General features: G+C 39.0%; 1 protein-coding gene across 4 annotated transcripts in view; it reads left to right on the forward strand.

Annotated features, from left to right (window-relative positions):
• pfkfb4b (6-phosphofructo-2-kinase/fructose-2,6-biphosphatase 4b) overlaps positions 1 to 27,272 on the forward strand; it is an 82,104-nt gene that overhangs the window by 33,225 nt on the left and 21,607 nt on the right. For 2 of the 4 annotated variants that reach the window (XM_039771301.1, XM_039771302.1), the window contains exons 2-9: positions 14,072 to 14,188; positions 18,119 to 18,215; positions 18,486 to 18,552; positions 21,558 to 21,632; positions 22,717 to 22,773; positions 23,088 to 23,209; positions 25,074 to 25,281; positions 25,483 to 25,629. In XM_039771301.1, coding sequence (XP_039627235.1) covers positions 14,072 to 14,188; positions 18,119 to 18,215; positions 18,486 to 18,552; positions 21,558 to 21,632; positions 22,717 to 22,773; positions 23,088 to 23,209; positions 25,074 to 25,281; positions 25,483 to 25,629 — 890 coding nt within the window. Of the gene's footprint in view, positions 1 to 7,092; positions 7,269 to 14,071; positions 14,189 to 18,118; positions 18,216 to 18,485; positions 18,553 to 21,557; positions 21,633 to 22,716; positions 22,774 to 23,087; positions 23,210 to 25,073; positions 25,282 to 25,482; positions 25,630 to 27,272 lie in introns of those variants that run through there. The other 2 variants (XM_039771300.1, XM_039771299.1) reach the window with 2 other exon arrangements.

The raw sequence follows: 27,272 nt of genomic DNA on the forward strand, positions 1-27,272 counted from the left end.
ACACCACCCGGATTGAGATCTGAGTGCAGCCGTGCAATGGATGACACCTCAGCACCACACTGAACAGTGGGATTTTTTTTAACAGTGGCTGGAGTGCCAATCCTGCCACCAACCCCCAAGTTTTCCCTGCAAGTTGGAGGACCAACTCCATATGGACCTGGATCCTAATTAATTGGCACAGCCCTCCTTGTACCCACCAGTGATCCAGCTAACACGGTTTCACTGGTTTTAGTATTGCCACAGTGCAACTTGACTGTGTTAACAGCTACCCACAAAGCAGAGAGTTGACAGAGGACTTTGGCTGCCAGGGCCAGGCCACATAAGTGTCTGCCAAGCTGTCTTCATTCCTGTCACTCCACTGTTGCCAAGATCCAAAGAGATAAAGAAAGAACTGTTTCTGTAGAGCTCAAAGGTCTTCGTTTCATTGTACTTCCAGACAAAGAAACAAAAATCTCAGCCAGAAAAAGACTGATTATGCTGCTGTACATTTGCTCTATTGCTCTTAATTCAGCACTGGCAAAGCTTTAATAACGGCGGCCATTTAGTTTCCACCTTGAACATTCTTCGCTTTTCTTCTCTGCTGATCAAGGCAATGGGCATGGGAGCTAAGACTGCAGCTGGAGTACCTCAGAGGTATTTACTTGCCAAATGGTTGTCTCAGATGGGTGTCCTTACAGCAGCTGTAGCAGATTAGTCATATTTAAACTACAAAATAAGATCCAACTGGTAATGTTTGATTTGTGCAAGTGTAATGAAGGTATCGCTCAACAGCAGCCTTCACAATCATACAAAGCTGAATCAGAAGGTTGGACCCGCTGCAGATGTCCAGTGAGAGACAAGGCGTCTGCCAGGATAACCCATTTATTTGTTTGCCACTTTGTCCACACTTTATTTAACTGGCAAATGAATCTCTTTCACCTCTACATTCATTTTAAATTAATTATGTGTTTGGTTTTCTCTGAAAGACAGGACATGAACTTTTATTAATCATCATGCACATAAATGAAATAGTACTAACTAGTAGCAGCATTGCATCTAATGTAAATGGCAGCAATAATAAATCAATATTGTAATCTACTATTATTACTTGAAAGAAATGGCACCTTTAAATATACAATAAGGTGATATACCAGTCTGTCAGTCCGATACAATATTTAAAATATTAACATGTGGATTTGGAAGTTAACATTTCACTCTACTTTAACATAGCTGAATGTAGTCCATCCATCCATCCATCATCCAACCCGCTATATCCTAACTACAGAGTCACGGGGGTCTGCTGGAGCCAATCCCAGCCAACACAGGGCGCAAGGCAGGAAACAAACCCCGAGCGGGGCGCCAGCCCACCGCAGGCTGAATGTAGTGTCCAAATGGAATAATAAAATTAGCAGAGGTCACATATGGCACACACTGAAAACATGAACTAGTTGCTCTTACATGTAAACAGTAACCATTGTGTCGCTGCCTTAGCATCAATGTACGTAAACAGGGTCTTTATGAACAAAAATTGACCTTAAATATGGAATATAACACTGATAGTAGCCCAAAACATGGCATCCCCTGATAACCTGAAGGGAAAAGAAAACCCACTTACTTTATATTTACACACACTGCGAAGGATATTAACATGAAATATATTAGTGCCCAGCTCACTGCATTGACGGAATCAGATTCAGACCACTTGCACTTGCTTGCATAAAAATTTGGAATTTCGAAATGTGAATCTCAACTCTGATTCAGGAATGAGATTATATGCAATTTATTTTTTTTTTTACTGTTTACACTGTAAATCAGACATAAATCTGTTTCAGACATTTATCTGTGAGAAATCCTTACCTTTACAGGTTTGAGGGAAGACCCTGGTGGTGATGGGCAGGTGGCCCAGCCTCTTGGGAAACTACCCGCAAAAGATACACTATGAATAGAGACTAAGAAATATCAATATTAATATAAACAAAATGATCAAATTGAACAAAGCAGACATTAAACAAGAATTTGAATCCCACCCCAGGGATAAACCCTGGCTGAAGCATAATACGCTGCAGGAATGGTATTAGGCATGTGATGAGCAGTGCTTAGTCTTTGCCAGACATATTGCTTGGAGTTCTACCCCTTGAAAGCCAGAGAATCTTTTTCTCTTGTTCTCGGAGTCCTTTAAATGTTGTTTTATGCCATCCTTCAACAGGTTCACCATCTCAGCAGAGGACTTATGAAGCCTTTCTGGCTTGTTGCATTGGGAAAGAACTCAGGTTTATCTCCAATAAGAATGAAGAGATCTTGTCTTCTTTGACATGTCTTCATCACTTGCCTTGGCTACTGAAATTTCCTCCTCCACAGCCTTAGGCCGGAGCACACTCCGTGTACCTGCAAATGCTGTCATCCAGCTTCAGTCACCGCTAATGGCTAACTATCACATATACAATCGTCAGTCCGTAATAACATTTCTCGTATGCCACAGATCTGTAATTTTGACAGTTAACATTTAAAGGAATATTGAGTTTTGCAAAAGTTCTTTGTTTTCAATGGACTTGTTAAGTGTATCTTAATTGGGACTCATAGAAAGTAAGATAAGCGGCAGACATAAATTTAGTGTTGCAAGATTAGCATAAATACAGTCATGTTTGAATATGTATGACATTACTAGGATATCATCCTAGGGTGGGTATTCAGATATGTGTGGAAGGCAACTGGATGCCAAAGTAAATTAAAACTTTTACTGATTTTTTTTTTTTTTGCTTTGGGTAGGCAGATGTTTCTTTTGCCTGGGCACTGCCCACTTGTAGCCACACTCTTGCCTCAAGGTAATCATCATTTCAGATATTACAGAGCTATCATATGAATAAGAACCCTTATATAGAATGAAGAGTGTAAATCCAGTCTTCCCATGCATAGAAAGAATTTGAACGTCTAGATTATTGGACTGTGATTTTTAACAAATCATCACATATTCTTGTGCACAAACGTTAATACACTAATTTCAGACGATGACTTCACACCTCCTATATAACCAGATATTCAGGCTTTTAACATCTTACAAGAGAGATTTTCTCCCACCCTTCCTTACACAAATCCCACCAGCTCTGACAGGTTTGAAGGACGACTCTTCCATTAACAGTCCACTTCAAGTTCTGCCAGAGCACTCCAATGGGATTCTGGTCAGGGTCTTGGCTTGGCTATTCTGGGCACAGAACCTCGTCTTCCTAAGCCAGGGCTTGATTTTTTTTTTTAACTGTTTGGATTGTTTTTTAATAAAACACTCAAGAATTTCTATTTGCATCACAAGGTTACTGAATACCCAATCTAATAATAATAGATTGCACATCCTCCCACACCACACCATTGAATATACAGTATGTTAATTCTAGGTACTGCATGTAGTTTTAGAGATTTATTGGTGTATTACTTGTCACTATTCTGAGGAGTCGTGTAAGAATTTCATTGTACCATGTCTACATGACAGTGAACTTGAACCTAATTTGTCTATGTGGGCTTCCTCCAGGTACTCTAATATTACTCGTACATCCCAGAGATGTTTGAGTATGATGCTGAGTGGCAAAACTTTTTAAGGTGTGAGCAAGAGTGCCTTCACCAAACTTCACAACTGGCACAATGTAGTCAGGCAGGTAACATTCTCCCGGCATCCACCAAACCCATACTCGCCCATCTGACTGCCAAACAGAGAAGCGTGATTCGTAACTCCATGGAACACGTTTCCACCATTCCATCTGACACTTGGCACAGCTACTCAACCATGGAAACCCATTCCATGAAGCTCCCACCACACAGTTTTTGTGCTTACATTAATGCTAGTGGAAGTTTGGAATTCTTCAGCTATGGAATCAGCAGAGCATAGGTAACTTTTACGCTCCATGAACCTTGGCAGTCGTTGACCCTGCTCTGTGACTTTACATGGTCTTCCACTTTGTGGCTGAGTTGCTGTTGTTCCTAAATGCTTCCACTTTCCAATATTACCACTTATGGTTGACCATGGAATATCCAGCAAGGATACACTTTTATGAACCATCTTATTGCAAAGGTGGCATCACACTGGAAGTCACTGAGCTCTTCAGACCCATTTTGTATCACAAATGTTTGTAAATGGAGACTGCACGGGTTAGGCCCCTGATTTTATACCCCTGTGTTAAGGGGTCTGTTTGAAACACCTGAATTCAATAATTAACAAGATTGTCCCAATACTTTTGTCCATATAGGATCATTGTCATGCTGCAAGGTCCATTTTCACTTGAGCTTCTGTCTGACAGATGGTCTAACATTATCCTTGAAGAACTCACAGTGGGTTTTATGATAATAAGCTGCCCAGACCCTGATGCAGCAAAGCAGCACCGGATTTCCACCAACCAACCATGTTTTACAGCTGGTATTTGGTTGTTCTGGTCAAATGCTATCTTTGGATTTCACCTAACATGTCTTCCGGTACAGTGTCTTGTGTGTCCAGAGCACATTGTTCCAGAAGTGCTGCTCATTGTCTAGGTGTTCATGACCAGACTTTGGTCTTGTCCTGGTGTTCTTTCTGGACAGTAAAGGTTTTCCTCCTGACACACCTCTCAAGTTGATGTAATTCATGTAGCCTCTTTTTAATAGTAGACTGCTGCACTTTGACTTCAACTATGGCAAGAGCTGCCTGGAGGTCCCACAGTGAAATTCTAGGCTTCTTAGAGGTGTATTTCTGCCTCTTTCATTCTGTTCTTGGGCTGAACTTGATGGGATGCCTGGCCCGGACAGGTTGGCAGTTGTTTGAACTCTTATCCACTTGTAGATGATTATCCAGACAGTGGAATGGTTGATTTCCAATTGTTTGGAGAATTTTTAAAATCTCTTTTATGAAGATCCCAAAGAGCTCTTTCAGCTCGGAATGGCAGTAGCTGGCACCTCATCAACAGAGAGAAAACCAAACCAGATGTCTCAGGACCTTCTAATCATTCACACCTCATCTGGTACACCGAATTCTAATTTTAGGAATTTGAGGGAGTGGTAAATGTAAGGGTGTACATTCTTTACCAAGGTGTGAACTTTGCATTTGTTTAATGTGGCATGATTGTTATATCTTGTTCATCTATAAATACAGTTTATATGAAGATCAAATCTTGATATGCCCATATATTAAAAAAATCTATGGGGTGTAGTTACTTTTTCACTTTACAGCATACAGTGCCATCTTAACACATGGGCACACTGGGCAGTTGCCCAAGGGGCCCACAAGCATAGGGGCCCTATGCTAATCTATGTATGTTGTGACTTGTTGATTAATCTTTGCTGTACAGCATGTTTTTTAATGTTTGAACACTGATTTTGTTGGAAGTACCAATACAATACTTAGTCCATATGTTTAATTTTATTGACCATTTACATTTTTATTCCTGTGAGTGGTTGTGTAGGTAGGGTCCCCAGTGTACTTACTGCTTTGCCCGGGGGCCTATAATGCTGTTAAGAAGGCCCTGACAGCATATACCCTTTGCTGGACACTACTGTCTTTTCCTGAGCGTTTCATTAAAATTCACATATTGTTCTAAGCCCCAAGTGCATGTCAATGCCACATTCTTGTTTCTGTTAGAAACACAACTTTTATTTGTTTATGAGTTGGTGGATCGTCTGAAACTAAATTGTACTTGTATTTGCTTTATCAAGCTCTTGGTGGCCCAATGTAAAATTAAACATTTATTATTCATTTCGCTATGAGCTCACCTCCAGCGAGTCGTGCAAATCAACGGCTTTCTCAGCGGGCGAGAGCAAGAAACCTGTTTTGTGGGGCCCCAAGGGGCGATTTGGGAATCGACCTCCTCTACTTTGCCATCTTCCTGTCTCGTATTATTTCATGCTGTTTTCTTGTTCAGTTCATGAGAACAAAAAAACGCTCCAGATAGGCGATTGGCCCAAACCCCACTCCGCCTCACTATTAGGCTATGGCGATTGGATCGGACACACCCTCGTGATTGGTGCACTCGCAGCTCCGCCACGATGATTGGTTGTTACGAATTAATCAGGCACGGCCCATGCGTCTCTCACGTGAAGACTGCCTTTATCAGAATCTCGTGACGTGACCCAACCGAGTTTTTTTTTTTAACCTCTTCTGTTCCGGCTTTTTGTACTTGGTGATATTCGTAGTGCAGTTACATGTTTTTAAATGTTGGTTAATGTTGCACTAATCACTCACAGCAGATTTTGAACACAGTTGTACAATAGATAAGGTAATCAAATGACTTGCTTTGTGACACACTGAAAAGCAAGCCTGTTGCCTGGATCCAAGTGAAAACCACTCCCGAAACTGACACGTGGACGTGAGAAAGGGCCTTTCAAGTGATCGACTAAAGTTAATAATGTAATGCTCTTTGTAATAAGGAAGGATCCTGCCCTGAATATTTATCATCTTGTATATGCAGACTAGATAACCCAATCTGAGCCACACAGTGTCAGCATTTTCATTCATTTATTTTCATTCTCTGAACATCGTATTCCCGGTGCAATTGGTGGACAGATACAAAGCAGTGACCATTCCTGCAAAGGACCTCGCTCGGGTTTAGAATAGTTCTGATTTTAATTTAAAATGTAAATCAAGCATTAGATGTTGAAAAAGCTTAACAAAGAAAAGATCAAAAAAGCAATTATTCTTAAAGCAGGCCTGTTTAATGTATTTAATTGTTTCGTTCCTTAAAATTATATTGTACAAAGTGCCATGTAAATCAAACTTTTCTCTTGGGAAGTAAACGTTTCGTTTTTCACTTTGGCTAATATTCAAATATATTTTAGTTGTAAAGCATGGGGTGTCAATATTTGGTGCATGATACAATCGTAAAACATACACCGTTTATGTAGAAAATAAAACATAACTCTCTGAAAAGCCGTGATTAAATTGATGGAGTGAGGTTTTTTTGTCAAATGTTAATTTTGTGTTCAAATTAACTGAATTTCTCTGATATACAATACCCGTTCTTGATGGGTCGGAACAGCACTGTTCGTCTAGTTGCGCTTTGTTTACACTCTTTACGGTATTTGTCTTTCGCTATTAGCTGTAAGGTACCACCTTGTCGTGACGTCACGAGTCAGCTCAGCAGACTTGCTCCAGTCCGAGCGCTAGCCGAGACTACGCAGAAGACGAGGTACTGCGGAGAGGAGCTGTGCGGGTTGCTCCACACAAAGAGCTGCGCTCACTATGGCAGCGTCACCGCGGGAGCTAACGCAGAATCCTTTGAAGAAGATCTGGATGCCTTGTAAAAACGGGCATCCAGAGCGGCACATCTCGCAAAGGAGGGGTGAGCGAGCGTGATGGTCTGTCCCCGTTGTTGTTGCTGCTGCTGTATTCGGTTTTACCGGTAAAGTAGCGCTGCGGGACGCCGGTGAACTAGGTTACGCTTTAGTGTGCCGGGCATTGCTTAACATTGCGTCTGGCATAGCGTGCCCCGAAGTATTAGACTCGTTTATCTAGTGTTCTCATGAATTTGTATATGTTCACTACGTTTGATTAACACTGGGCTCGTGTTTTGATGCGAGATGACGCTTTTACCTGCTGATGTGTTTTCTGATCTTGCCTAGCTGACTTGTCTGACATTGTACCAAATTGACATCTGTTTTAATGTACAGCCACTGTAGAATGTTTTTACTTGTGTGCGTTGGTTGGAAGTGAATGCGTAGTCTGCCAGGATCTTAGTTCCTACTTTTAAACTTCGTTCTGCTCACGCGAGGGTGGTGGTATTGCAGGTGCCCACAATACAAAATACCTGACAAGTCTTGTTTGCAGTAACCTTCCCCGGCATGTGATGGAGTGTTTCTGCTGGTGTGCGGATGATTGCGTAGTTATGAAAGAAGCACTTTTCCTCGTTTCTCGTAACGGCTTCTCACTTTCATTTTGGAGGTGTTCAGGATTTAGTAGGAAACCTACACAATGCTTGCCAGTTTACATTGGCTTTGTTAGATCTTGGATTGGTTCTGGTGCAGAAGCAGGGTCAGCAATGGGCAGCTTCCTAGCCATCAAGAGTTAAATGTTGCATCATAACTAGCAGACTGGGAGTTTATCTTGCTGATTTTTCAGCCTAGTTCATTAGGTGTTATTACTTCACCTTACTGACGTAAATAGCGATAAACACGTGGGGTGACATTTGCCAAGATTGTGGACATTTTATAATTAACCAGATCATTAATTTCATGAGGTACACCACTCCTGGTGACATACTCAGCTCTTTGATGTTTTTACTCCGTTTCATTGGCAACTTGAAGCTAAATTTAGATACACGGGGAAAGCGTGTGTCCAAATAACATTTTCCATTATCTGGCTTTTTGGATGAACTAATGGTTATTAGGCATGGTTCAGTGAAAAGTCAGATTATACCTATGCTCTTGATGGAATGGGCAGGACTTCTTTGTAATCCACATATGGGTCTAAAATGCTTGTCTGCTCGTGAGAACTCAGTACCCACACCTTACCTTTGAACCTCTGATAGTCAAGTCATAGTCAGGTATAAGCTGCTGGTTGTGGTGCCACAATGGCCCTAGGTTCCAATTAGAATTATTGTAGCCATGCACAGCAATAGTAATAGTCAGTTTAATGGCCATTATCTTGGTTTACAGAGGTTGTCCTGATGTTCTGGATTTCCCTTTTGGTCACCATTAGAGTGTAATCTCTCAATCAATAGCATTCAATTTATATGGTGCCAGTAGTTGGTTGTGCCATTACCGTATATTTTCCAAGAGCCTATATCTTCCACCACATTCTGTCTGTTACATTATTTTCCTGTGCCATTCTTCACATTTCTTGCAAGGTACCAAAACTTAACGGTTATCTGCAAAACTTATCAATTCCACAGCAGTTTGCTCCTTCAAATGCTCATTCATATTCATATTCATATACACGCATCACTGTAAACATTTTTTTGTCTGCCCTGTCTACCTTTGATTAATATTGCCCTTTCTCTGACCACATATCCTTCATTCATTGTTTTCAACTCATTGTACAACCTGGGGAAATATTTTCATTCAGAAATTAATAGGTTCCCCAAAAATCCAGTATAAAATGAAAGATCCTGGAACATCGTCTATACACCTTTATTTTATTTTTTTTAATACCTTAGAGATTGTGATAAATCCACTTTTCATCTCGGTCTAAGTGACAGAACAACACTAACTTCTGCAGATCATCTCTTGGTGGCTTGTTTTACACACTTGGCTCATAAAAGACATTTCACTGACTTCCAGCAGGCTGCCTACCACCAATGCATTTTTTTTTAAGAGCCATCATCTAAAATTGCTGGAGAGACAGGAACTTTTAAGACTAGTTCAAAAATACATGCATGCAGATGATTTTCAAATCTGCTGGAGCTTATCCTGGCAACACCAGGACTCCACTTCATCTTTGTGACTAATTGCACACACCCACCCTCGCATGAAGAGAATTTAGAAATGCCAATTAACCCAACATTGACATCTTTGTGATGTGGAAAGAAAACCGGAGCCAGTGTTGGGAACTGAGCCATCACCCATATTGAACTTTGTAGCTGAAATGATTTCAAGTTAAGAGTTCACATGCTTATTGTTGCAGGCTGACTTTAGCCGACACTGGAACTGCGCATTGTAGCTGAAATGATATCAAGTTAGTGTTCACAAACTCGCTGTTTCAAGCTGACTCAACATCTCATTAGAATAAAAATGGTGACTTTTCAGAGGTAACGGCATGCTTATTAATTTGCTAACAAATATCATGGCTGTATAAAGTTGCGGGGCACTCTCTTGCAAAGTACTTGACAGGAAAATTCCAGGCTCTTTTGCTTCCCCTTTTTTTAATTAAATTGGCCGATCTTTACATCTTAGCTTTCGTGGTAATACATTCACAAAGCACACTTTCCTGATGGTTTATATAGTCATTGGTATCAGATAACGTGACTGGCTTGTGGCCTCATTCAGACTCCGTGTTAGAACCCCGAAATCTTGTGTTTTCCAGGTCAGTGCCTTAGCTGCGAGACCATGCTGCCTGCCAAGTGAGTGGGATGGTTAATCCCAGCCAAAGGGAACAGTAGTCTTTGTCTTGTCAGGGGCTTTTGTTCAAACAAGAGTTGTGTTTGCTTGAACATTTTAAAGTCTGCCATGATTTGATGCTCATAGGATGGAGTGGGAATCAAAAATGAACTTGCACTGATTTCCTCTGCAAATAAATTATGCCAAGCTTGTATCTGTTATTGTGGTTATGTGCTTCTTAGAAAAAGCAAGGTTTTGGAATCCTGTTGTTGGGATGTCTATTTAATTACTAGATTATTTTTTTCAAAAGATTGCTTACTGTTAATTAATTGCACTGTTTATTTATTGCAAGTTCTAAGTTTTTGCATAGCCAAATGCAATTTTATTTTATCTATATGTGTAAAGGAGAGTTGGGATCCGAGAGACTGTGTTTGTGGAGGGATTGAGAGTTAAGGTGGGTGGGGGAGTCACGTGATCATCTCCCCTCCCATTCACATCATTTCATTCTCTTCATTTCGCTCCGAGCTGAGCTCCACAGCTGACCCGGTCTTGCCCTTCTTTTTCCTTAGTGTTTAGTACTTTCTCCTTTACTAATTTACTGTTTAGTACACGCGGTACTTACACAGTCACTCATAAAAGGGGAGAAGACTCCATGCAAGAAATGGGTATTGAAACTACCTTGGAAGACATGCAATCAACGAGGCTATTAAACGGATCTCAAGAGAGGTCTTCTAGGTTGGAAAAAAAAGCGATTGGCTGCCAAAACCAGGCAATTAAACGAATCTCCACAAGAAACAACTTCTACGTTAGAAAAAAAACGATTCGCTGCCACAATCAAGTGGTTAAATGAATCTAAAGAAGACAGGATTTCTAGATTGGGAAAAGGACAATTGGCTGCCGAAACCAGTCGGTTAAAAGAATCTAAAAAAAGACTAGACGCTAGGTCTGCTAGTATTAAGTAAAATGAATTTGTACATTGCATTACTTTCTTGAAAGTGGTGTTGAATGTTGGTCAGACATTTTAATAAAACATTTTCTGTACTCTGTACACATAGATAGATAGGTACTTTATTAATCCCAAGGGGAAATTCACATACTCTAGCAGCAGCATACTGATAAAGAACAATATTAAATTAAAGAGTGGTAACAATGAAGGTATAACAGACAATAACTTGTATAATGTTAACGTTTAGCCAGGATGGAATTGAAGAGTCGCATAGTGTGGGGAGGAACGATCTCCTCAGTCTGTCAGTGGAGCAGGATGGTGACAGCAGTGTGTCGCTGAAGCTGCTCCCCTGTCTGGAGATGACACTGTTAAGTGGATTCTCCATGATTGACAGGAGTTTGCTCAGCGCCCGTCGCTCTGCTACAGATATTAAACTGTCCAGCTCCATGCCTACAATAGAGCCTGCCTTCCTCACCAGTTTGTCCACGCGTGCGGCGTCCTTCTTCTTTATGCTGCCTCCCCAGCACACCACCGCGTAGAAGAGGACACTCTCCACAACCGTCTGATAGAACATCTGCAGCATCTTATCGCAGATGTTGAAGGACGCCAGTCTTCTAAGGAAGTATAGTTGGTATGACATGACATGACAGATCATCTCCTGGAAATAAGCTTAGCTCTTGTGACTTTTCACTTCAGATAACTTGTGCTAACATATCTTGGAACTTCATGGCTTTCCTGGTGGCAATTTTCTCAGTGTGACCAAAACCAGATTTATTAATCTTTCAATTCTCACTTTATAGTGTGTTGGAATCAAGTCAGCTGTATCTATAAACTGCTATGGGATGGTGCTTACTGTGGAAAGGTATTACCAACGATAAAGTAGTACACATGTTAACGTTGCTGTGCCTTGAAATATATAGGTCTCTTCCTCTTATTCCACAACTCCAACCAGGCCTGAGTTGCTCCTGTGTGAACTGCACAGAAGCGGCCATTTTGAATCCTCCTCGTTGTTCTCTGATCACCTCTTTTCCCTCAAAGAAAGGGTGGTGTGATACTCAACCTGTCATGGTTTATGATGCCCACTTCAGCCGTCAGCTTTCGCTTATTCAACTTTTTTCCAAATCGATCCATTTTAGGTACCCACTTTGTCATTATAATGTTGAGCATAGCTAAAGTTCATCACATTAACATTTGACATAAGTTCATGGAATTCCAGTTAGTGACCGGTGTGCACACTCCTTCATTACTGAAGTAATGTATGTTACTAGCTAACATATACATGACAATAACTCTATAAAGCTGTGTGCAGTACATGTGGAAAGAAATCTGGGCACTTTAAGGTAACGGAGACTTTGTACAAATGATGAATGGTGACCAGAACAGTTTGCTTAAATTGGATAAAGAAAATGGAGTATTGTTTGTTATATCTGTGAGCATAAACTGTTCTTTTTTGTTCTGTTAGGCACATATATCCTTAAAACAATCTGCTAAGTTATCAGTGCATTTTTAAAAGTGCTGAGGGACCCAGCCACAACTAATCCTTTTTGAGCTGCCGGTTCTGGAAAACGTCCAAATGTTATGATGTCACCATGAGGACAGAGCTCTAGTCATTCTAGAAGCTTTTGGTCATAAAAGAAAGACCACTGTCTGGAACCACATGACTTATTCACACCATCACAAAGCTGATGCAATGCTGGTGACACTGGTGAATAATTCTCCTCCAAAATGCTTTCAATATTTTGTGTCATTTAGAATTGTGTTTTCTGCTTCTGGATTGGCTGAGAAGTGGCAGCTGTCCTCCATTACTAGAATCTACTTCCAAGTAAAATAGCCTTTGTTCTCATTTGTGTAAGCATCTCTAGTTAAATGGGTTATGCCTTTCGAGTGCTAGGAGCTGGGGTCAGGGTCGTTTTTATATTTATATTTTTCATCTCGAATGTCTCATTTCTCTTGGGCTACACTATCAGAGGATGGCATCACAGATCACTCTGTGGAGTATTATCAACACACCAGTGGCCTTGTGTTCATGGTGCATCAATATATGGAACTGTGCTGGTGAGTCACTGCATGTGATATAGCGCCCCTCCAAGGATTCAGTAGGCGCTCTGGATATCTGGGATACGTGACAAGTGCAGTGCTGTAGTAATGGAGTGGAGGGTATGATGGGGCGCTATAAGTGGTTAGACTATTTAGGGTGCAGAGCCTGTCCAGGCTCTGTACAGTCCAGTAGTTTCAAGTATGTTCTGTGTGTTTCTCCAAATAAAATCATCCCATAGTGTGCTAAGGAGGTTGGTGTGGGGGGCTTGGTGTGGGTGTGAACAGATGGGCATGTTATTACATACTACAGTCATGGCAGCTGGCTGTAATTGGCTTAAGTAAAACTAAAGAGGGTTATTGATGTCTTTCAGAAAGTGACAAAAAAAGATGTCTTCTAGAAGAGGTGCTGGAAATAACAGCTTTTTTGTGAAATCTAAATAAAAAGATAAAATTATCATCTAAAAAATGATCAGGAGAAGTAAATAAAATAAAAATAAACCAAGTGAGTGTGATAAAAATGGCCTTTGTTCCATTTGTGAATTTCTCCTTGGGATTAATAAAGTATCCTGTCTGTCTGTCTGTCTATCAATCAATCATTTGGGCAAGTGGGTAATGACTATCAGTAAGAATCCTGTATACTTGGAAACAAAAATATTATGGGGTACATATGCACACAGATGAGTCAGATAGGTGAATATTTATCATAGCTCCGCTGATTGAATTCAGCTGAATGTAGTCGCACTCTCCTTCATCTGTTCTCTTTGCCTCCATTACCCTCCTCCTGCTTGTTCCTTCTCCTGACTTGTGTACACGTTTGCATTTCAGTTTACTTCTATTTTAGATGTCTCATTTTTGTTTTTAGTCCCCTTACTTTTTTGAAAAGTATAGCTCAGTTTTTAATCAGCTTTCTGCCGTATGTGTCCTCTTTTTATTTATTACTCGTGTTAAATCGCATGATGTGTCCACGACCAAATCTGTCAGGGCCTCCTTTTGATGTAACAAGTTTTGTGTGTAGGTTTTCAGTTTTCAGTTCTGTTAGTAATGTGTTTGTAAGATCAAAATGTTTGTTTGTTTAAAAATGTATAAACATGAGTTTATATAATATAATGTATTTTTTTTCCCTTTTAGTTTGCATGACCAACTGCCCAACGCTGATTGTGACAGTGGGACTTCCTGCAAGGGGAAAAACCTACATCTCCAAAAAGTTAACACGTTACTTGAACTGGATTGGAGTCCCAACAAAAGGTATCGCCACCCTTTTATTTACTGAACCCACCTACTGCTGTTTCTAGGCTTTGGCGATTTGGAGCCAATGCACGTTGCACATAGCAAAACATGAAGGAAAAAAAAAAACAAACAAACGTTTGCAGTCACTCTTAAAGTATGTACAGTAGTAGTTTTTGAAAAATTTCTAATGGTAGATACATTGGATAAAATCCACTTCTGTTTATACCCTTAGTACCTGATTAACTGTTTTCATAAAAAGAGTAATGCTAAATGGGCGCTGTAATAAACTTAGGCCTCAGTATTGTGAACTATTGTGATTATATAACATTACTTCTATTTATTATGTATTTCATTTATGTTCATATATTTTATTTCTATTTATGTTATTTGTTTGTTTTCTTTAATTCTATTATTGTAAAGCACTTTGGCCACAGCATTGTTTTAAATGTGCTATATAAATAAATTGACATTGACAATTAAATTGTCTTTTGCACATCATCAGTAGGGGTTTGAAAAGGGTACCTTTTGCTGTTTTTCAGAAGTATGTGATGTTATTCTATTTTAAAACGTTTTTTAATAGTATATCATGATGGACCAAAGCGGTGCTGTTAAAATTTTGTTGGGAAAAGAGGACACGTGCTCAGACCTAATGCAGTTTTAAGCAAGTATCAGTCATAGATAGACAAGCAATACATGGGGGAAAAACTAGCAGCCAGGAAGATTTAATCCTTACAATGTCTTCAGAGACTGTGATTTATGGGTCTTTTTTGGTTTAGGTGCCCGGCAGATCAGATTGTTCATACCAGACCTCTTTTACTTTGATTGATCTTCATAACCTCTAGTACTGATTTATCCTGAGTTTTAGAACAGATGACATTTAAGATTTTATGGGATGTAAACCTAAAATTTAGTACCCTTAATGGAGAATAAATCACTAAAACATATGGAGGGTCAAAACTGGCTTTGTTTAAAATGAGTAGCAATGTTGCAACAATGTGATTTTTGGAAACTTTTTGAACTTTTGTAACCTTCACATTCCTGAGCTGAAAAGATTACATGTAGGATGTTTGTATGGATTGTGAATTAAATAAAAAAGAAAGAAAGAGAAAAAACCTGACTTATTTTCCACTGCATTTAGAATAAAGTAAATAATGTATAAAAAAACTGACCCAAAAGATATTTGAAAATTAAAATGTTAGAAAAGTGACGAGAACAGGACATTCAGCCCAACAAACGTATCTGTCCTGTCCTTTGAGATTTTCCAAAGTAACATCATGTCGTGATTTGAAGGTCCCCAAAGCCCTACTCTCCACCACACTACTTGATTATTTATTTTATGTGTCTATGGTCCTTTGGGTGATAAAAGCTTTATAACATTTGTGTGAAATCTGCACTTTCCAACTGTGTCCTTGTTCTTGTTGGAGTACTCATTTTAAACTAACAACTGAGATCTACTTTACTGATTCCTTTCCTAATTTTAAACACATCAATCCTGTCCCCTCTTAAACTCCATTTACTTAAACTGAAAAGGTTCAGCTACTTCAATCCCTCCTGACAGTTCAGCCTAGTTACTCTTCTCTGAACTTTCTCTAATGCTATTTTGTCTTTTTTTTGTAATATGGACACCAAAGCTGAACACAGTGCTCCAAGTGAGGCTTCATGAGTGCACTTTATAACTTAAGCATGACCTCCCTTTACTTGCATTTCACCGCTCATGAGGTATATCTATATATATATATATATATATATATATATATATATATATATATATCTCCTAACACACTATTTATTGGCTGTGTTGATCACTTCAGTACACTGTCTGGATGTGGATGGTGATGAGTTCACCATGCCTCTCATAAGGTGTACGTTGAAGTTTGACATCCCATTGTGTATTCAAACCTAACATTTCTACTTCTTACATATAATACTTTTTTTTGGAGGTGTTCAAACAATGTGGTGTTTAGTTTTTTGTTTTTTTCTTTAAATTATCATCCACATTTCAGTCCATTCTTACCACTTGAACTCAAACCTTTGCAGGGTGTGCCACTGATAACTCCCTTCCTATGCATATGCATCATATATTAAGTAAAAAATTCTTAGAAAAAAACTAAAAGTGCACTCCCTACACTTCTGCTCTTTTGTCTAAGTTTAAACTAGGAGGAAGAAATGTGAAGACGAATATCCCCATTTATCTAACTGCTTTACCTTAACTTTTCTTGTTTCTGTCTGTCTATTTTATCTCATTCTGTCTGTTATTAGATGCAACTGAGAAGGCAAATTTCATGTTTTCTTGTGTAAACATGACTACATAAAGAAACCTTAAACTCATCTCAAACAAGACCCCACCACACAGTCTACAGTACCTTGCTACTTTAGTGCAGTTTGAATGTTCTTCTGATGCAATACATGGGTCCCGATGTTTTAAATTAGAAGTATTTTTGTTTCAGTGTGAATTAAACATTCCTGTTGTTTATGTTTCTTTTATGCGGGACATCATATTAGCAATGACACCATTATAATGATAAAAAAAAAAAATAAAAGGTTTACCGTATTTTGTAAATTTTCACTTTTTCAGACCAAGGTATTGACTATAGTATTTTAATGTACACGTTGTAAGCATTTCCATAACAATGTATTTGTTATGGTGGCATGTATATTTGCGGATCAACTAATCGCATTCAGATTGACAATCCTATTGATTTTGAACAAAGTCATTGCTTGAGAACTTTATCTTAAATTTTTTTCTTTCCTCTTTGTAATTAACATTAAAAGTCAGTGTTGCAAAAAAAATAAACTATTTTCAGAAAAGATAACACTTAAAGAATTGTTTAATATTTAATATTTTCAATCCGGTTATTTTCCATTTGTAGCAGAACTTTGTTTTATAGAGAAGTATTTGAAGTGAAGCCAAGTGTTTGCTAAGAAGGCCTGACATATTCACTTCCTGTTCCATCTTCAGACCCCTGCACTAAACTGATGTTTATACCATAATTACCTCTGTTAGTTAAGCGCTAATGTTGGTTTGATTCTTTTAAATTTGCACAAGAAAGCATTCGTACACTGCCAATAAAAAGAGATTAGAGAATGGTGAAAATTGTTTAACTCCCCTTGGCCTTTTTTCTTCTTCTTTTGAATACAAAAATCTTTTGGTGCCAATCCACTTGTCAACTTGAATAAGCAGGATTAGAAATCACCATCGGCCATCTCCCTTAGTTACAGGGAAAGTGGCACCATGCTGTCGTAGAACTCTGCAAAGTGGATCATGTTTTAAAAAGAAAATGGCTACAATTTCTCTTTCAACAAATACCTTTTTGCTTCAGTGATGACATGAGAACTTATCCAGCCAAAAACATGAACTAGGTGAAGTGTTATGTAACCTTCAGTTATATTTTTAAATTTTAAACCTTGCATATCAGCAAGAATCTAAAAGTCTACCTTGGCCAAGGCAGTAGTGCCCATGTACCTTCTGTCCATTCCATGCAGCATTACCTTGTAGTAAAAAATGAACATTGTATTAGTCCTTAATAGTTTTCAAATGATGATAAAAGTGAAAAATGCACTGCATCAAACTGTACATTTTAAAACAACAGTCCTGAGTCAAAGTAAAAATCATTTAACTTAATTTCAGTTTATCTTATTAATACTGCAGTTATTATACCTGGAATCAAAAATTATTCTTGTTTTTTTGTAGTGTGTATTGCTGGCAAATATTTTCTGTCACATGATGGTTAACACGTGTATTAGAAAGAATAAGTTACTATACAGTCAAGCTCCTGGGCAACCACGCAATAGAATTAAAAACATCCCACAATTCAGTGGTAGTAGTTGTGTCAAATAGTGTTTTAAGTGTGAAAGTAGAGCTAGAGAGTTTTGCTGGAAGCAGTTCTTTAAATTCTGAAACTGAATTGTTTTAGACTCATGTTGCATATGTGTCTTTTCTCCCATCAGAATTTAATGTTGGCCAGTATCGCCGCAGGTATGTGAAGATCTACAAATCCTTTGAGTTTTTTAGTCCCGACAATGAAGAGGGCTTGAAAATAAGAAAGTAAGTTTATGTAGAATCTTCTTTTTTGTATACTATGATATATTCGATTCAGTGAACAGCTTATGCCCCAAATTAAAAACTCCAACCCATTCTTGCACCCCTGAAATCACTGTATTTGTTGTTTTTTGCTTTCCCTCTGAAATGTGCTGAATTTGGGTGCCATGTGCCAGACGTTAATACAAGTGAAATAGCATACTGCCTGGGAAATCTGATGTGTTCAATTGGGAACCTATTTGTCTGTTTCTCTCAGGGTTTGTCTTTCTGTTTCAGGCAGTGCGCCTCTACAGCTTTGAACGATGTGCAACAGTATCTCTCAAGTGAAGGAGGACAAGTTGCTGTGAGTCAAACTTGGTTTATATTAAATCCATTAGGTGGATAACACCCAGACTGCACAAACCTTATGCTGCTGGGACACGTTTTTGAGATCCTCAATGAGTCATCTTCTGTTTACTTGTAGATCTGTAGTACATACCCTGGCTGTAAGAAGGATATACTATGGATTTTGAAGATTTTCCTCCTTCTCTTTACTGTCCCTTAAACAGATGGCAACTAGTTTGACAAATTCTTGGCATAGAGCCAGCGCAAAAATACCTTGATGGGCTGTCACGCTTAAAGGGCTGGGGCCTATGAAAAGCCTGGACTGGGCCAAGTGAACCCTGTACATGGTTCACAACAGGTTTCCCAGTGTTATTTTCCCCCAATTGATGTTAAAACAATAGTAACTCACAAAATGTCATGAATTGAATATATTGTTAAGAAAAGTTAAAAAAAAAAAAATATATATATATAATATAACCTATTATAAAAAAAAAATCTTGGGGAGGCAGACTAGGGAGACAAGACAATCTCCTCATAAGACAATTTGAACTCCAGCGAGAGACACTTTAACTTGCTCTCGGCTCTTAAAACAATGACAAGCGACAAGCAAAACACGCAGCTCGCAGCAGATGATCTGACCACTTCTCCTTGCATGCGTTCAGCCACCCTAACCCCCCTCTTCACAACGCGAGCAGCAGAGACACGAAGTGGCAAAAAGGACAGCAGCTGTACAGGCTTTAAAATGACCGACTGGCAGCGCAACAGCAGCTGCCCCCCCTTTCCCAACGCGAGCAGCATCATACGTCCTGTGAGAAAGAGATTTAACTACGCCCAGGGCCGGAAATAAAGGACAAGTATTGTTTTTACAAAATTTTCGTCTTGATTGCAAGTTTTTCGGCTGTTACGTCTGTCTTGTATCATAATGTTCGAGAGGGCACACTCAACTTTACAGAATGTAAGAATGACAGCGACAGAGAAATTCATGCCGGGTAATGAGGAGATTATCCAGTACTCACAACTTTCACCCATATGGAAGCATAGCATTTACACCTTCAATTCAATGTTAGGTTGAGGAGCACTACTTTCAAAAGTTTGGTCAGTGGTCTGCTCACTGAGAAATGGTATTTTTTCTTCCAGAAAACAAAATAACTAGTGGCTAAGGTGAACTTTTTCAGTTTGTCCTATATTAGGGCTGTCAGAACACACAAAAATGAGTGTGTGAATATTCATATTAAAAATGAGTAAATATTCAAATATATTCCAACATAGGATAAAACTTCTAAGTGCTACTGTATGTATGCTTCTGCTTAACATGCTTTTGTATGCTTCATCATTATTATATTTAGTTTTTAGCTTGGGATGTTTCTGTAAAGTATGCCGCACTTAGTAGTTGGGTAGTGACACAGCTTTCACTTGAACAACACGTCCCTTTGCAAAAACTGGATTCTTGTGTGTGTGGAAAATAACATGATTAAAAAAAAAAAGAGTAAAAGCAAGACACTTCAACGGCCCGTAATGAATGTAAGAAGCCCATACACAATTTCTTATGAATAACAAGTGTGTTTAATGTGTTTAAGTAGTTCAGCCCTCCACTCCCTGTATGCTTTTCTGATCTTTAGCTGCAAAAAAAACATAAAATCAGTGCTTATCTTTGTTTATTTTATATGCATTGACACACTGTAAATCAATTTGTGTTTCGCAAATGAAGTTACTGAATAGACTAAATGGTGCATTATAATGATCTTGAAGGATTTCCTCCTCATATTTCTATTTGCAAACACTTTCATTCACAGCAACTTAAAAATTTGGATACTAAGTAAAAATAAAAATGAAAAAGCAAAATTTTAAACTAAATTGCGAGAAGTATAGGTTATAGTTTTTTAAATAGGCAATTAGTGTAAAGTAAATCAAGTGTGCAGAGCAGCCTAATTTGATAAGTCTGTAAAGTGCAGTGACGGTGTGCAGTCATCAAAGAATAATATACAAGGTTAAACTAAATGGGATTCTTGTGAACATTGTTGGAAAAATTACTTCTGTCCTGCACAAAGTAGATGTCTTAAACGAAATGCCAAATTTATAGTTTGTTAATAGAAAATCTGTGGCGTGGTTATAAAGCGAGTTTTAAAGAATTCACCCTAAGTGTATGTAAACTTTTAGCTTCAACAGTATAACCTTTATACTTATTTTTCATTACAAATTTGTTTTAGGAATTATGTGTCAGACCAGCAGCTTCCAAAAGACATGTTGGTTGTCCGTATGCTTTCCTGACATTAAAAATACTCTTTGAAGTGATCATTTAAACATTAAAAATACTCTTTGAAGTGATCATTTAAAAAAATTATAGTAAAGGAAAACCATAAATTTCTCTCTATGTTTCATAAGAAAGGAAAACAGCTTTTGTTTGCTGTGATTAACGCCACAGCAAATCGGGGATCTCAGGATCAACAGTGAAATGGAAAAGGATCAGGGCAAAAGGATAGTTTTAGGGTCCTGGTGAAGTGTTTAAAATCTGTTATTAATACATCTGTTAAACAAAAAGCAGAGCAGTGCAGTAGAAAAAAAACCTGTCCGTTTTATAAGTGACTATACAAGCTAACATATAAAAAGTATAAAATAACTGACCATGGGAATAGATGTGCAAAGCTCATCTGAAATACAGAAGTATTGCAGTGCAGCATTTCTGGAGTAATACAAATTGAGGTACAATATAGGACCGTTGTTTTAAAATTGAATGTCAGCTTTTGCCTTTAACCCACCTCAAAGGGTCAACAGCTCTTTTTAAGTGGTCAATTTATTTATAATTTTGTAACAGGATAACAAACTGACAGAAACAATTGAACAGACCGATACAAATGACATAAATCATATAGCACTGCTACAAGGTGCACTGTTAAAGGTCAAGAATATAACAATGTGCCACGCTATTCTACTCTCTACCAATTCTTCCTCTCTTGTTAATTATTTTGTTGCACTTTTCTGTAACTGAGAGAATGTCTTGATGTTTTACTTTTTATTTCCTCACAGGTATTTGATGCTACAAATACAACAAGAGAACGCAGAAATGTTATCATTAAGTTTGCTGACCAAAATGGATACAAGGTTTGTGTTTCTAGGGCCTTATGAATATTCCTTCATAAGATGATGGTGATCTATCTGCAGATCTGCTCGTGCTGCCATACGGTTTGTTAGGAAATGAGAAACCTGGAGACTTCATGCTGCTGTGATTCTTTACAGTGGAGACCACTTTGTGTTTAATAGCACCAAAGTAACTTACTGTACATTACTGAGACTATGTGTGTATAGGGTGGCTTTATGATTGTATTACTGCTAAAGGTGGATTTATTCAAAGGTTAGACACATTTATCCTATAATTACATCCAAATCAACTGTTGACACATCAGACAAGTTCTGTTTATGCTAAATATTAATCTGTTTACACCCTGAACTAGCTTGATGGCTTTCCAGGCATATCACTGTCTGCATAGTTCAGATCACAAATTTATTGACAGACTGCCAAATATGCTAGATCAGATATCTAAATTCTAAGGAAAACCTTGTGCATGATGTGCAGTGGTTATACTCGAATACATGTCCTGTTAACATGTATGATCACTTCATGCTATTGGGCATTTATTATACAGTTTCTGTTGACTTGCACATATTTTGCTAATGTATATTATAGTTCTTCAAGATGAACATACCCAAGCATGCTGGAACACGATACAGTAGGTGAGGTCAGTGAAGCATTGGATTATCTGTAAAATTAAGTTGACAAGTGGAGGTAGCACTGGCTGTCTTGGGTTACACCATAGTGAGAGTGGATTCCTGATGCAATGGGTGTACAGGTCGTACAGCAATGAGGGCATGAGCACTGAGGGGTACCTTGGCTCAGCTATTGAAGAGGCACGTACATCCAGTGTCAGAGGAGATATGCTGCAATTCAAAGGAGCTGCTACATTATTTAACTATGCGGTTCACAATCTTTCCCAAATTTCTATTACTTGATGACAAACATTTAACCCAGAAAATAAAGCTCTTCGATGTCAGGTTCTCAAATTTACATGTAAAGAGAATTATTTGAACCCCTGCTGTTTTTATGGTTTGATGCATCTTTCCTTAACCCAATCCTTGTTCTAATGACTCCATCGTTCTGGTTTTTGTGCTCTTTTTTTTACCATTTCAGGTGTTCTTTGTGGAGTCCATCTGTGAAGATCCAGATGTGATAAATGCAAACATTGTGGTGAGTTACGTGCATACATGGATCCCTTGTGCTCCTTTTAAACCTTTCCCTGTTTTGCTGTGATGTTTTCTCTTTCTCTGCACGGTTGTCGGTTCCTTTGGTGTGCCATTCTGTTATCCCATCCTAAGTGCCAATTACTATCACCTTTCCTGTAACTCTAGAGAAGCTATGAATTAACCACAACTCCTCTCTGTACACCTTTGCTCTCTTAGGTTTGAATATATTAATGCCTCTAAATTTCGTGACTAGTAATCCGTATTGCAGTTGACACTAAATAATTATTTATTCTTGATCTTCTGTCTCTTTTGCACCAGCAAGTGAAGCTTGGCAGTCCGGACTATGCTGACTGTAACACCGATGAAGCAGTGGAAGACTTCATGAAGAGGATAAAATGTTATGAAAACTCCTATGAGACTCTTGATGAGGTCTTGGACAAGTGAGTTTTGTGTTGCCATATGATGTCTGCTTATGTTTTATGAGCTAATGTGAAGAAGTGAAGCAGGTGCGCCGTGTTGTCTGTGCTGCTTTGTGAAAACTGAAAAGAGGACTTGTGTCATCTTTAAGCAATGATTCAGCTGTAAGTGAATATCTTGAGCAATTGGCTGTTTGCAGCTGTGTACATTTGCAAAACATAGCTCATAGTAGAAGTTTACCAATCAGGAATGGTGTCATATTAGATGGTTAACAAATACATGTAAGACTGTACTGTACAAACTATAAAATTTGTAATATTTCCAAGAAACATGACACAATTCACCAAATTTTTCTACTGCAATGCTTTTTTTTCTCCCCCAGAGATATATCTCATGATGCATTTATGACCAAGGGTCATTGAGTCTTTTTGGGTCTTTCAACATCAGACAGCTTGCCTAGGCAACCCAGCAGTGGGTGATCAACCTACAATTAATGTTAAAGCAGAATATACTGCAGAACCCCACGGATTTAAATGTCTTCATCAGAGCTACCCTGAGGCATTGTCTTTTAAGTTGGTGGTACTCATGGTGGTGGTCTACTTCTGGGTTCCAGTGACATCCAAATACCTGAATAATTTGTGAAGAGATTGCTCTGTGAATTCTCTGCAGCTCACCTCCATATGCATGTTTACCTTCTAACCCTGCCTTTGAAAGCTGCAACCCTTTTCCTTGTATTTGGTTAACTTTCTCTAATGGGCCTCCTCCAGACTCTCCTCCCATAGCACGTTCAGCTCCAGCAGGTTTATATGTTCTGTTGACTCCAAGACCAGTATAATGTCTGGTCTCAGGATATACTCGTCTATGTGCTGTGGAAAGTTTTGTTGTTTCTTTAGGTTAGTCATGTGGCTGCCAAAATTCCAGTGATTACTTTGGTTCTTGTTCCTGGCTCGCATCACAAAGACATTGAAAATGCTTGTTTGCTTCTGCAGATTCCTGAGTAGAACTCTTCTGCAAAACGCAAGTGGTATTAGGCCACTCCAAGAGCTTTTGGGCACCAGTTTAAGAGGTGTTTCAGGGTTACTTTATTAGAGGAGGGTAGACCGCCCCCTAGCTATTTGGTTAAGATGGGCTGGACAGGATGTTATACACCACTTGGACTAGTAAACTTGGTTCAGTGTAAATGTGCTTACAAGAAATCAGCCCATATCACTTTTCTCTCCAACCTCATCCAAGCCCCAGAAGATCTTTGCTTCTCTCATGTTTCCCTGGTTTGGTTCTTTTTTTGCCCCTTGGCAGTATAAGTGTCCCAGATACAGCCAAGCCTTTGTCTGCTTGATAACCTCCTATACTCTCCACTTCCTCCCTCCTTAAATAGCGACCCTTTCCTTGACCATAAATGCATCACACGTCTGGCCTGTGTCTCCTTGAACTCCTCCAGGAACATCAGGTGTAGCTGTAGCTTGGTATTCTTCCTATAACGGGTGATGCTACTTCGACATCTCTCAGAAATCAATACACGCTTTGACAACATTTACTAAAAGGCTGCATACTAAGGAGATCCTAGGAGTGTTTGGGATGGGAATGTTATTCCAGGTGAATTACTGGGAACGTGTACTTTATGTTTTAGATGTGCTTGGGAACATTTAAACCACTATTTCTACTTGAGTTAAGGGTTAGTTGCAGACTAGGCAAACCCCTTTTAATCTGCCAGAAGCCGGTCGGATAGCTTGCCCTCACTTCTATGCCTCAGTTTTCCATGATGACAAAATTCTCTTGGATTCCACGTTGTTTTTCCTGGTCCACTTACAATGGTGTTTTAGCGTACATCAGTACCTTTTGCCAGGCAAGATTAAGTATATTTGTGTTCTCTCCTTTTTGTTCTCACAGAGATCTCTCATACATCAAGGTGATGGATGTTGGGCAGCGCTACCTGGTAAACCGAGTCATAGACCACATCCAGAGCCGCATAGTGTACTATCTTATGAACATACACATCACCCCACGCTCCATCTACCTATGCCGGCATGGAGAAAGTGATCTCAACATCAAGGGGAAGATTGGGGGAGATTCTGGTCTCTCAGAACGTGGCAAAAAGGTAGGAATCTGACTGCTGTGGATGGTTTCTGTTACAAAAGGTCAGGCTGTTGACTGTCATCCTTCAGAAATTCTGTGGTTTTGCAGTTTGGCTAATGAATGAACTGGTTCATCAGAGGATAGTCTGTATTCTTCATTTGATTTAGCTCATGTACTGATTGCTTTCTCTCTCTTATTTATTTCTTTCAACACCATGCAACAGTTTGCCAGGCATTTGGGTGATTTTATCCATGAGCAGAATATCAAAGATTTAAAAGTGTGGACAAGTCAGATGAAGAGAACGATACAGACAGCAGAAGCCCTTGGGGTGCCATACGAGCAGTGGAAGGCACTAAATGAAATTGACGCTGTGAGTTCTGCTGTCTTTTTCTGTCAGTCTCTGTGTTTGTGCTGCTGCCAAATGAATTGTCAATGCAGGGGGCAAAAACAAAAAAAAAAAAACAAAACAAAGCAGCCTTTTGAATCCCCTGGTGGAACTAATGTTGTTTTCGGTAACACCATTCTACAGTGATCACCACTACAATGTTATTGCAAAGGTACAATACTCAATTTTACTAAAACACTAGATTAATCTGAAATAAAGTCAAAGCATAAGAAAATGTGTCTTTACTTCTAGAACAACTAGGAAGGTGAGGTTGGAAGAAGAAATCAAGTTAACTAAGGAAGACAGAATTAATCAAAGAAGCTTAATGTCCAAGTGGCTCTTTTAATATAGTCCCTCCCCAGACAGACTTGTGGCTACATTCTCCACATTTATCTCCTAAGTAAGCCAAAGCACTACCCCACCTCATCTCCTGTCTTATTCTCTCCTACTTTCTGGTCCAGCTCCTTCTTAATGTTGGACATCTGAAACAACCTTTAAACGCCATCACTGGGTTGTTTCTGGCCCAAGTCCCAGAAACACATCCAGAAAAAGGTGCAGTTTCTTAAAGCTAAAGAGATGATCAGATTAGAGCTTCATATTTCAGCTTCTCTATAATTTCAACTATGATCTGTAACTGGCCTCCAAGTTAATTTTCAACTTGCCTCTTCTCTTATCAACAGTCACAGCTACCTCTGGTTGGGTTCCATCTCTTGCCATGTGTCAGACTGAATGTTTTACTTGACTTGGAATGAATCAAACTAGATTCTGATCTGTTTCTTTGTCTCAGCTGCTACTGAACTTGTTTCTTGTGTGTTCTTGCTTACCAATATATATCACCTGCCACCCCATAATAACATGTGCAGTCTTTCTTGATTCTAGTGTGGTTTTTGCCTTCCACCCTATAGATATGACTAGGCCCTTTTCTTGACCCATGTACAGTAGTGCAACTTCCACCACTAGCAGTTCCCTCACAGTTAAGTAAAATACCACAAATTAATTACATATTTTGTATAATGGGCACAGTGGCATATTTGCTTAGGCACTTATAGTGAGCCATGGGTAGGAACTAAATAAACTGTTATCCTTGTGACTTACAGCTTAACTTCTTGGATGCTAGGCCACTCTGCCAGAGTTAGACATACTGAATTGAGACACTCATTCAGCAGTCAGTCTTGTAACCTGAGGAGGAGGAGTGTGTCTGGTGCCTGATTCATTTTGCAGTATCCTAAGCAGATGTTCTTGAGTTACTTAATCAAAGCAATTTTTTTACATTCTTTAGATGTGTATAACACACTGTTTGGTGGTGTCCACTCTGTTATGTATGTGTGCTTTTAGGTGATGTTGTATCTCTACTTTAGGAGTAAAATATTAGGATATATTTACTAATGTGACAAATTCTATGAGGATTGTTTCTTAGCTAGTTATACATATTGTGAAAGCTGGAGGGGGGCATCACTGAGCCCCAAACACAATACACAAAACAAGTCCTGGGTTCAAATAAAAGGGGGGTTTATTACAAAGTACATTTTTGTACAACAGTTCCGCAAATGTCTCTTCCTCTTTCTCCCTCTCTGCACTGCTAGTCCTCCGAGGCGAGTGTTGCTTATCTCCGCTCCCGGCTCTGACTC

This window comes from Polypterus senegalus, chromosome 12 (genome assembly GCF_016835505.1).
Source record: "Polypterus senegalus isolate Bchr_013 chromosome 12, ASM1683550v1, whole genome shotgun sequence".
In the NCBI taxonomy this organism is placed as follows: Eukaryota; Metazoa; Chordata; class Cladistia; order Polypteriformes; family Polypteridae; genus Polypterus; species Polypterus senegalus.